Here is a 12729-nt window from a genome sequence, read left to right on the forward strand (position 1 = left end):
CTCCGTGGCCGTTTGCCTCCACTGACACAGCTGCGACCCTGCTGCCTCCTGGCAGCAGCAATGGGAGGCCGTACAGGGACCCAGGTCACACTGTGGGCCCAGCAGCAGCGTGACCAGGTGGTACGGGGGCCCATGGCCGATATGGGGCCTGGCGGCACCTATGGGAGGCCGCTAATCTGCCAGCAACCTATGACAAAATGGACAACCGCAGGAGTGTGAGGAGATTTCAAAGAGGTACATGGCAGAGTGGAAGCAATGGGAGGCCGTACAGGGACCCAGGTCACACTGTGGGACCAGCATCAGCGTGAACAGGCGGTACGGGGGCCCATGGCCGATTTGACCTCATTCATCCCATAGTCCTGCCGACTCACGAATAGCGTGGCCTCCTCAAAGGGCCTGAGCAAGCGCAGGTGTCACACATGAGCTGACAATGGCTGACATCTAAGTTACACAGGGAGTACCTTTATCCGCTTTTAACATCAGGAAATCTGTGATGGCCTTTAGCTGTTCGTAAAGGCGGTCTAACATATGTAGGGTTGAATTACACCTTGTTGCAACGTCACAGCATGAGGAGTCGGTACGGGGGCCCATGGCAGATTACATGTCTGGCAGCAGCAATGGGAGGCCCGTAATCTGCCAGCACCCTATGTCAAAAAATTCAACACACCAGCAGTGTGAGGAGACCTGAAAGTGGCACATGGCAGAGTGTGGCGATGGAGACAGCAGCAATGGGAGGCCGTACAGGGACCCATGAGAGACTCTGGACCTGGCAGCAGCATGAGGAGGCGGTATATAGGGGCCTATGGCAGATTAGGGGCCTGGCAGCAGCTATGGGAGGTCCGTAATCTGCCAGCACCCTATGTCAAAAAATTAAACACACCAGCAGTGTGAGGAGACCTGAAAGTGGCACATGGCAGAGTGTGGCGATGGAGACAGCAGCAATGGGAGGCCGTACAGGGACCCATGAGAGACTCTGGACCTAGCAGCAGCATGAGGAGGCGGTATATAGGGGCCTATGGCAGATTAGGGGCCTGGCAGCAGCTATGTGAGGCCCGTAATCTGCCTGCACCCTATGTCAAAAAATTTAACACACCAGCAGTGTGAAGAGACCTGAAAGTGGCACATGGCAGCAGAGTGTGGCGATGGAGACAGCAGCAATGGGAGGCCGTACAGGGACCCATGAGAGACTCTGGACTTGGCAGCAGCATGAGGAGGCGGTATATAGGGGCCCATGGCAGATTAGGGGCCTGGCAGCAGCTATGTGAGGCCCGTAATCTGCCTGCACCCTATGTCAAAAAATTAAACACACCAGCAGTGTGAAGAGACCTGAAAGTGGCACATGGCAGCAGAGTGTGGCGATGGAGACAGCAGCAATGGGAGGCCGTACAGGGACCCATGAGAGACTCTGGACTTGGCAGCAGCATGAGGAGGCGGTATATAGGGGCCTATGGCAGATTAGGGGCCTGGCAGCAGCTATGTGAGGCCCGTAATCTGCCTGCACCCTATGTCAAAAAATTTAACACACCAGCAGTGTGAAGAGACCTGAAAGTGGCACATGGCAGCAGAGTGTGGCGATGGAGACAGCAGCAATGGGAGGCCGTACAGGGACCCATGAGAGACTCTGGACTTGGCAGCAGCATGAGGAGGCGGTATATAGGGGCCCATGGCAGATTAGGGGCCTGGCAGCAGCTATGTGAGGCCCGTTATCTTGCAGCACCCTATGTCAAAAAATTAAACACACCAGCAGTGTGAAGAGACCTGAAAGTGGCACATGGCAGCAGAGTGTGGCGATGGAGACAGCAGCAATGGGAGGCCGTACAGGGACCCATGAGAGACTCTAGACTTGGCAGCAGCATGAGGAGGCGGTATATAGGGGCCCATGGCAGATTAGGGGCCTGGCAGCAGCTATGTGAGGCCCGTAATCTGCCTGCACCCTATGTCAAAAAATTTAACACACCAGCAGTGTGAAGAGACCTGAAAGTGGCACATGGCAGCAGAGTGTGGCGATGGAGACAGCAGCAATGGGAGGCCGTACAGGGACCCATGAGAGACTCTGGACTTGGCAGCAGCATGAGGAGGCGGTATATAGGGGCCCATGGCAGATTAGGGGCCTGGCAGCAGCTATGTGAGGCCCGTAATCTGCCTGCACCCTATGTCAAAAAATTAAACACACCAGCAGTGTGAAGAGACCTGAAAGTGGCACATGGCAGCAGAGTGTGGCGATGGAGACAGCAGCAATGGGAGGCCGTACAGGGACCCATGAGAGACTCTAGACTTGGCAGCAGCATGAGGAGGCGGTATATAGGGGCCCATGGCAGATTAGGGGCCTGGCAGCAGCTATGTGAGGCCCGTAATCTGCCTGCACCCTATGTCAAAAAATTAAACACACCAGCAGTGTGAAGAGACCTGAAAGTGGCACATGGCAGCAGAGTGTGGCGATGGAGACAGCAGCAATGGGAGGCCGTACAGGGACCCATGAGAGACTCTAGACTTGGCAGCAGCATGAGGAGGCGGTATATAGGGGCCCATGGCAGATTAGGGGCCTGGCAGCAGCTATGTGAGGCCCGTAATCTGCCTGCACCCTATGTCAAAAAATTAAACACACCAGCAGTGTGAAGAGACCTGAAAGTGGCACATGGCAGCAGAGTGTGGCGATGGAGACAGCAGCAATGGGAGGCCGTACAGGGACCCATGAGAGACTCTGGACTTGGCAGCAGCATGAGGAGGCGGTATATAGGGGCCTATGGCAGATTAGGGGCCTGGCAGCAGCTATGTGAGGCCCGTAATCTGCCTGCACCCTATGTCAAAAAATTAAACACACCAGCAGTGTGAAGAGACCTGAAAGTGGCACATGGCAGCAGAGTGTGGCGATGGAGACAGCAGCAATGGGAGGCCGTACAGGGACCCATGAGAGACTCTGGACTTGGCAGCAGCATGAGGAGGCGGTATATAGGGGCCCATGGCAGATTAGGGGCCTGGCAGCAGCTATGTGAGGCCCGTTATCTTGCAGCACCCTATGTCAAAAAATTAAACACACCAGCAGTGTGAAGAGACCTGAAAGTGGCACATGGCAGCAGAGTGTGGCGATGGAGACAGCAGCAATGGGAGGCCGTACAGGGACCCATGAGAGACTCTAGACTTGGCAGCAGCATGAGGAGGCGGTATATAGGGGCCCATGGCAGATTAGGGGCCTGGCAGCAGCTATGTGAGGCCCGTAATCTGCCTGCACCCTATGTCAAAAAATTAAACACACCAGCAGTGTGAAGAGACCTGAAAGTGGCACATGGCAGCAGAGTGTGGCGATGGAGACAGCAGCAATGGGAGGCCGTACAGGGACCCATGAGAGACTCTGGACTTGGCAGCAGCATGAGGAGGCGGTATATAGGGGCCTATGGCAGATTAGGGGCCTGGCAGCAGCTATGTGAGGCCCGTAATCTGCCTGCACCCTATGTCAAAAAATTTAACACACCAGCAGTGTGAAGAGACCTGAAAGTGGCACATGGCAGCAGAGTGTGGCGATGGAGACAGCAGCAATGGGAGGCCGTACAGGGACCCATGAGAGACTCTGGACTTGGCAGCAGCATGAGGAGGCGGTATATAGGGGCCTATGGCAGATTAGGGGCCTGGCAGCAGCTATGTGAGGCCCGTAATCTGCCTGCACCCTATGTCAAAAAATTTAACACACCAGCAGTGTGAAGAGACCTGAAAGTGGCACATGGCAGCAGAGTGTGGCGATGGAGACAGCAGCAATGGGAGGCCGTACAGGGACCCATGAGAGACTCTGGACTTGGCAGCAGCATGAGGAGGCGGTATATAGGGGCCCATGGCAGATTAGGGGCCTGGCAGCAGCTATGTGAGGCCCGTTATCTTGCAGCACCCTATGTCAAAAAATTAAACACACCAGCAGTGTGAAGAGACCTGAAAGTGGCACATGGCAGCAGAGTGTGGCGATGGAGACAGCAGCAATGGGAGGCCGTACAGGGACCCATGAGAGACTCTGGACCTAGCAGCAGCATGAGGAGGCGGTATATAGGGGCCTATGGCAGATTAGGGGCCTGGCAGCAGCTATAGGAGGCCCGTAATCTGCCAGCACCCTATGTCAAAAAATTAAACACACCAGCAGTGTGAGGAGACCTGAAAGTGGCACATGTTTGAGGCATGATTCATGGCGGATTTAGTCAGTTGTGTCAGGAACTGGTGGTTTGAAATCCAGACTAATCCACGCCTGATTCATTTTCACAAACGTGAGTCTCTCCACACTTTGGGTGGACAGTCGTGTCCTCCGCGGAGTTACAATACCTCCTGCCGCACTAAACACGCGCTCCGATGCCACGCTACTGGCCGGGCATGACAGCCTTTCAAGGGCAAATTCAGCTAGTTGGGGCCAAAGGTCAAGTTTCGTTGCCCAGTAGTCAAGGGGATTGTCTACCTCGGTTGGCAGGGTGCTGTCCAAGTAGGCCCAAGCCTGTTGTTTGAGCTCCTGCTCCAGGTCCACCTGATGCTGCTGCTGCTGCTGCGGCTGGTTAGTAGTTTCCTCACTGCGCTGGTGAAGAAAGCTACTCATCATCGACTGCAGACTGAGGCAGCCGCTGCTGGTGGAGCTGCCACTGCTCCTACCACCCCACCCCTCCCCTGCTGCCATGCCAGCGGAACGCGAGCGCACAGGGCCCACAGTGTCTGAGGATGGACGTTGGCGCACAAAGGCAGAGACCAACTGACTACATAGGTGGTTTTTATAGTACGTAATTTTGGCCTCCCTCTCAGCAGGTGTGAAAAAGGCCACCATTTTGGACCGGTAGCGAGGGTCCAACAAGGTGGACAGCCAAAAGTCATCCCTCTGTCTGATGGTTATTATTCGGCTGTCGCTACGCAAGCAACCGAGCATGCTATGGGCCATTTGTGCCAAGGAATGCGAGGGACTCCCTGCCTCCATCTCCACAGCATACTGCCACGGTGCGTCTGGGTCCTCTGTCTCCTCCTCCTCCTCCTCTACCAGATGCTCCTGCTCCTCCACTCCTGTCCGCTGAGTGGAAAAACCACCCATTTCACTCAATAATTCCTGAGCACAAATGTCCTCCTCTACCTCCTCCTCTTCTTCCTGTCCTGCCCCCACAGGGGTCATGTGGCGTTGAGATCTGTGCGCCACGTCTACCGCACCCTGACCAGCCATTGTTAACAGCATTTGTTCCAGGACGTGCAACAGAGGAATGACGTCGTTCATCCCATAGTCCTGCCGACTCACGAATAGCGTGGCCTCCTCAAAGGGCCTGAGCAAGCGGCAGGTGTCACGCATGAGCTGCCAATGGCTGACATCTAAGTTACACAGGGGAGTACCTTTATCCGCTTGTAACATCAGGAAATCGGTGATGGCCTTTCGCTGCTCGTAAAGGCGGTCTAACATGTGTAGGGTTGAATTCCACCTTGTTGCAACGTCGCAGATCAGGCGATGCTGTGGAATTCCGTTCTGCCGCTGCAGCTCAATGAGGGTGTTCTTTGCGGTGTAGGAATGGCTGAAATGCATGCACAGTTTACGTGACATTTTAAGGATGTCTTGCAGTGGGATGGTGGATTTTAGGAACCGCTTGACAACCAGATTGAACACGTGAGCCATGCATGGCGCATGGCACAACCTTCCTTGACGCAGAGCAGACACCATGTTCTTTCCGTTGTCAGTCAACATGGTTCCGATTTTTAGTTTGCGCGGAGACAGCCATCTGTCGATTTCTCTGTTCATTACACTCAGCAGTTCCTCCCCTGTGTGACTACGTTCGCCAAGGCATACCAGGTGCAGCACAGCGTGACACCGTTGCGCCCTGCACATGTGATATGCCGGTCGGGTAATGGGACTTGGCACGGGGGTGGCGGCTGAGGACACGGCGGAAAAAGAGGTGGTAGAGGCGGACATGCTTGCTGGACCAAGGACGTGCAAACGTGGAGGCAAAAGCGTCGTGACCTGTCCAAGTTGCTGGTGCGGCTGTGCCGGCACCACGTTCACCCAGTGGGCCGTAAATGACATGTACTGTCCCTGACCGTAGTTACAGCTCCACACGTCGGCGCTGCCGTGCACTTTGGCAGAGACCGACATGCTCAAAGACTGGCCCACCATCTCTTCTACATGTGAATGCAGGGCTGGCACTGCCTTTTGGGCAAAGAAATGACGGCTTGGCACTCTCCACCGCGGCGCGGCACAAGCCATCATTTCTCGGAAAGGTGCTGAGTCCACCAGTTGGAAAGGGAGGGACTGCAGCACCAGCAACTTGGACAGGAGGACGTTCAGCTTTTGCACCGTCGGGTGCGTGCTCGCAAACTGTTGTCTCTTGGATACGGATTCCAAGAAAGACTGTTGACGGAATCCGAGAAGAGGAGTAGCAGGAGAAGGAGCATCTGAACGAGCGGAAGATGCCAACGAGCGACAACTCCCCTCAGCAGAGGTGTTGGAGCCTTGACTGGCTGATAGAGGGCGATTGACGACGTCGGGTGACGGAGCAAGTAACGGAGCGGGTGATGGAGCGGGGGCTGGGGCAGGCAGAACCGCCGTATGTTTATCACGGTTTTCCCAGGCCACCGAATGGTGACGCTGCATATGCTGACGCAACGCTGTAGTCCCAACATGGGCCCCCTGGCCACGCTTGCATTTCTGGCCACATAGTCGACATACGGCTACGTTTACTTCCTCGGGCGGCTTGAGGAAAAATTGCCACACCACCGAGTAGGAAACTTTGCCCCCGCTACTCTTCACTGGCTGACTGCTACTTCCTCCGTGCGCACCGGCACCACTACTGGCCGTGGTGGTAGGCTGCAGTGGAGCTGGTGCTCTACTCCGTGGACGTTTGGCTCCACTGACACTGATGCGACCCTGCTGCTGTCTCCTGGGCAACCCACCGACTGTTTTGCTCGCTGCCAAGCTGCCACCCTCTTCTCCTGATGATGCGGAAGAAATTGCCTGATGACGACGAGGCTGCCAAGTGCGATCAACCTCCTCATCATCAAGTAGGGTCTCCGCCTCACTACTAGCCCCCTCGGCTGCGTCTGGGTCAGGAGACAGACCTGTCTCTAGACCGGCTACCGAGCCACTCTCCTCGCCAGTACTTGTTCGCTTGGCTGCTGAAAAGGCCGATGTCTCCCCCCGTTCCTGACCGCCCTCTGTTAGCTCTTCCTCACTGTACAGTGGGGCTGAGCCCACAGCATGCGATACTTCGCTTGGTGAGGGAACAGCAAAGGACAGGGGCAGGTAGAGGACATGTGATTTCAGTGGGCTTGCTCCCGGGCCATGCCAACTAACGGTTGTGTCTGACGTACCCACCGACCGTTGGCTGTAGGTGTCAGAGGTGACCTGGGAAGAGGAAGACGACCGAGCCAACCAATCAATGACGGCAGGGTTGTCGGTGGAGACACGACCGCTGGATGACACCGGGAGCACTGGCCTCTGGCTGCGAATACTGCTGCCTCGACCCCTTCCTCTGCTGCCACGTCTGCTCGCTCCTAAAACATTGCCTCCTCTGCCACTCCTCTGCATGTTGTCTGACATACTATTTAATTCAACGATTAGGTGTCCCTGAGTAACAATTCTCTGGCACTCAGTAACAATTCTGTCTGTCCCTGAGTATGAATTCTGTGGCACTCAGTAACAATTCTGTCTGTCCCTGAGTAACAATTCTCTGGCACTCAGTAACAATTCTGTCTGTCCCTGAGTAACAATTCTCTGGCACTCAGTAACAATTCTGTCTGTCCCTGAGTAACAATTCTCTGGCACTCAGTAACAATTCTGTCTGTCCCTGAGTAACAATTCTCTGGCACTCAGTAACAATTCTGTCTGTCCCTGAGTAACAATTCTCTGGCACTCAGTAACAATTCTGTCTGTCCCTGAGTAACAATTCTCTGGCACTCAGTAACAATTCTGTCTGTCCCTGAGTAACAATTCTCTGGCACTCAGTAACAATTCTGTCTGTCCCTGAGTAACAATTCTCTGGCACTCAGTAACAATTCTGTCTGTCCCTGAGTAACAATTCTCTGGCACTCAGTAACAATTCTGTCTGTCCCCGAGTATGAATTCTGTGGCCCTGAGTAACAATTCTGTGTCTGTGCGAGTAACAATTCTGTGTCTGTGCAAGTAACAATTTTGTGTCTGTGCAAGTAACAATTCTCTGGCACTCAGTAACAATTCTGTCTGTCCCTGAGTAACAATTCTCTGGCACTCAGTAACAATTCTGTCTGTCCCTGAGTATGAATTCTGTGGCCCTGAGTAACAATTCTGTGTCTGTGCGAGTAACAATTCTGTGTCTGTGCAAGTAACAATTTTGTGTCTGTGCGAGTAACAATTCTCTGGCACTCAGTAACAATTCTGTCTGTCCCTGAGTAACAATTCTCTGGCACTCAGTAACAATTCTGTCTGTCCCTGAGTAACAATTCTCTGGCACTCAGTAACAATTCTGTCTGTCCCTGAGTAACAATTCTCTGGCACTCAGTAACAATTCTGTCTGTCCCTGAGTATGAATTCTGTGGCCCTGAGTAACAATTCTGTGTCTGTGCGAGTAACAATTCTGTGTCTGTGCAAGTAACAATTTTGTGTCTGTGCGAGTAACAATTCTCTGGCACTCAGTAACAATTCTGTCTGTCCCTGAGTAACAATTCTCTGGCACTCAGTAACAATTCTGTCTGTCCCTGAGTATGAATTCTGTGGCCCTGAGTAACAATTCTGTGTCTGTGCGAGTAACAATTCTGTGTCTGTGCAAGTAACAATTTTGTGTCTGTGCAAGTAACAATTCTCTGGCACTCAGTAACAATTCTGTCTGTCCCTGAGTAACAATTCTCTGGCACTCAGTAACAATTCTGTCTGTCCCTAAGTAACAATTCTCTGGCACTCAGTAACAATTCTGTCTGTCCCTGAGTATGAATTCTGTGGCCCTGAGTAACAATTCTGTGTCTGTGCGAGTAAAAATTCTGTGTCTGTGCAAGTAACAATTTTGTGTCTGTGCGAGTAACAATTCTCTGGCACTCAGTAACAATTCTGTCTGTCCCTGAGTAACAATTCTCTGGCACTCAGTAACAATTCTGTCTGTCCCTGAGTAAGAATTCTCTGGCACTCAGTAACAATTCTGTCTGTCCCTGAGTAACAATTCTCTGGCACTCAGTAACAATTCTGTCTGTCCCTGAGTAACAATTCTCTGGCACTCAGTAACAATTCTGTGTCTGTGCGAGTAACAATTCTGTGTCTGTGCAAGTAACAATTTTGTGTCTGTGCAAGTAACAATTCTCTGGCACTCAGTAACAATTCTGTCTGTCCCTGAGTAACAATTCTCTGGCACTCAGTAACAATTCTGTCTGTCCCTGAGTAACAATTCTCTGGCACTCAGTAACAATTCTGTGTCTGTGCGAGTAACAATTCTGTGTCTGTGCAAGTAACAATTTTGTGTCTGTGCGAGTAACAATTCTCTGGCACTCAGTAACAATTCTGTCTGTCCCTGAGTAACAATTCTCTGGCACTCAGTAACAATTCTGTCTGTCCCTGAGTAACAATTCTCTGGCACTCAGTAACAATTCTGTCTGTCCCTGAGTATGAATTCTGTGGCCCTGAGTAACAATTCTGTCTGTGCGAGTAACAATTCTGTGTCTGTGCAAGTAACAATTTTGTGTCTGTGCGAGTAACAATTCTGTCTGTCCCTGAGTAACAATTCTCTGGCACTCAGTAACAATTCTGTCTGTCCCTGAGTAACAATTCTCTGGCACTCAGTAACAATTCTGTCTGTCCCTGAGTAACAATTCTCTGGCACTCAGTAACAATTCTGTCTGTCCCTGAGTAACAATTCTCTGGCACTCAGTAACAATTCTGTCTGTCCCTGAGTATGAATTCTGTGGCCCTGAGTAACAATTCTGTGTCTGTGCGAGTAACAATTCTGTGTCTGTGCAAGTAACAATTTTGTGTCTGTGCGAGTAACAATTCTCTGGCACTCAGTAACAATTCTGTCTGTCCCTGAGTAACAATTCTCTGGCACTCAGTAACAATTCTGTCTGTCCCTGAGTAACAATTCTCTGGCACTCAGTAACAATTCTGTCTGTCCCTGAGTAACAATTCTCTGGCACTCAGTAACAATTCTGTCTGTCCCTGAGTAACAATTCTGTCTGTCCCTGAGTATGAATTCTGTGGCCCTGAGTAAGAATTCTCTGGCACTCAGTAACAATTCTGTCTGTCCCTGAGTAACAATTCTCTGGCACTCAGTAACAATTCTGTCTGTCCCTGAGTAAAAATTCTGTGGCCCTAATAACGTTTCTGTGGCCCTAAGTAACAATTCTCTGGCACTGAGTGAAAATTCTGTCTGTCCCTGAGTATGAATTCTGTGGCCCTAACTAGCGTTTCTTTGTCCCTAAATAACGATTCTGTGGCCCTCATTAACAAGTCTGTGTCCCTGAGTAATGGTTCTCTGTCCCTAAGTAACTTCTCTCTGTCCCCAATTCTCGTTTCTGTGGCCCTAACTCTGTCCCTGTCCCTAGTACAGAGCGGTCTGCCTCTGTTCAATGACTGCAGGCAAATGAAGATTTCCAAAATGGCCGCTATATATACCTCGACCATTACACAGTGCTGGCTGGCTGGCTGCTGATTGGCTGATGCGATCACATGTCGTTGAGGAATGCATTATGGGGCAGCGCGCCTTGTCTGCGCGCCTTCCCCGACATCCCCGCTCCGTCGCCGCACATGTCAGCCGCCATTTTCGGAAAAATTTCGATTCGCGCGTCCGAATTAGGCTGTTTTTCGGATTCGGCACGAATCGAAATTTTTCCGATATTCGACTCGAATTCCACTTCGGATACTTCGATTCGCTCATCTCTAAATGTGACAGTGGACTTGGTATCAGCCTATTGCAGTCCCTGTACAGCAGAGCTCAAACTGAAAGAGAGGCGACACAAGCACAGAAAATTATCTCTCATAGTTAAATCTGAATCAGATTGAGCAAGCAAGGCTGCTTCAAAGTGGATATTCTGATCTATACTGTGTTATGGGCTCTTCAGGGGCAGCACAGTGGCTAAATGGTTAGCACTTCAGCCTGGCAGTAGTAGGGTCGCTGGTTCAAATCGCAAACACGGCACCAACTGCCTGGAGTTTGCATGTTCTCCCTGTGCGGGTTTCCACCAGGTACTCCAGTTTCCCCTCACACTCCAAAGACATGCTGGTAGGTGAAATGGATCTTGTTTAAATTGGCCATAGTATGTGTATGTATGAATGTAAGTTAGGGACCTTAGATTGTACACCCTTTGAGGGTTTGGGACTGATATGAATGTACAATATATATGTAAAGTGCTACGTAAATTGACAGCACTATTTATATAGTGCTATATCAGAATATTATTTTATTTATAGTACTTATGTACCATAAATAAAATAATATTCTGATCTGGCAGCACCAGGACTCCTCTGGTTCATTACCATACACACTTATGGATAGATACAGTCTGTTATCAAAATGTACCATGAATAGCCACTTACAGATACAGTAAATGATGACATTCAGCACCATTAGTAACAAAATGATTATTACTCTCATTATAGTACCATTATTTTTTTTTACTATTACATTATTATTTTTCACTCACCAAACCCCTTCATGGCTTTATAGAGGGTTTCAGCATCTTGGCTGGCATCAAAGTCAAGGTAATCCTTTACAGATCCTCTATAACGGCCAACCTGCAACCAAAAGAAACACAAGTTGAATGAGTGGGATGATGAATTCAAATTCTAGCACTGTGTTCATTTATGTAGCACTGACATTGCTATACTCTGCACCTTACCAATGCCCCATACACACTGTAAGAAAATCAGATGAACAGATTCTTACGATGAACAATCGTGCAATTTTCTGATGGTGTGTACATAATTTTCGACAGCCGATTCAGACCTTCTGAATGAAAATAATGCCATGTACACACTATAAGAAAACGGACAAACATGTTCAGTACTGAACAGGGGCGGACTGACCATTCGAGCACTTGGGCACTGCCTGAGGGCCCAGGGTCAGTAGGGGGCCCCATGAAATGCCCCTGGTACCTTTTTTATAGGCTTTTTTGAGTGTGGGCAAGGACACAGGGGCCCCATGATCCCCTATGGCCTAGGGGCCCCATGAGTTGTCAGTCCGCCCCTGGTACTGAACAATCCACATCGGTCAGGAGCTGACAATCACTCACCCCTTCTAGTACAGTCATGTATGTAATAAGGTCATATTGGAAAGAAGTTATGTGGCTTAGCAGTATGTTTTTAGATTATAGGAGGAAAAAATCACCAATACAGGAATTTGATAAAGACATGACCTGATTTAGTTGTGCGTCTATTTGATTTCCACCTCCTTACAGACCAATGGGTCCAGTGCTGAGGCAAGGTCATCTAGCATTCTCCCCCCCCCCCCCCCCCCAAAATGTATGAGCATTATGTGTCAGCAAAAATCTACTTCCTCCCCCCAAAAAAATCTCAAGCACCATGGGGGGGGGGCTATAGAGGGCTATAATATCACAGCGTTGGGGCCTCGAACTAGAGACGCCACTGGCTGTCAGATTGCCACTGTGCTGTGTTTGCTTATCTACCCTCTACCCACATTCTTTTCTTGGAGGAGATGGGGGAGGGTAAACAAACACTGCAAAGTGGTGATCTGGCCTCCTGATCCAGGAGAGCTGCAATGGCAGAAGGAAGAGATGGATGGGAGAGAGAGCATGACCCATCCCTCCTCCCAGCTCCCTCTTCCTCTC

At 50.8% G+C, this 12729-nt stretch overlaps 1 protein-coding gene across 3 annotated transcripts in view; it reads right to left on the minus strand.

Moving 5' to 3' along the window:
- Window positions 1-12729, minus strand: part of ANXA6 (annexin A6) — a 158212-nt gene that overhangs the window by 78175 nt on the left and 67308 nt on the right. For all 3 annotated transcript variants that reach the window (XM_089682788.1, XM_089682790.1, XM_089682789.1), the window contains one exon: window positions 11587-11677. In XM_089682788.1, the coding sequence (XP_089538914.1) occupies window positions 11587-11677 (91 nt within the window). The remainder of the gene's footprint in view (window positions 1-11586; window positions 11678-12729) is intronic.

This window comes from Staurois parvus, unplaced genomic scaffold, assembly GCF_062004578.1.
Source record: "Staurois parvus isolate SC_StPar_1 unplaced genomic scaffold, SC_StPar_1.0 ptg000298l, whole genome shotgun sequence".
NCBI classification, from domain to species: Eukaryota; Metazoa; Chordata; class Amphibia; order Anura; family Ranidae; genus Staurois; species Staurois parvus.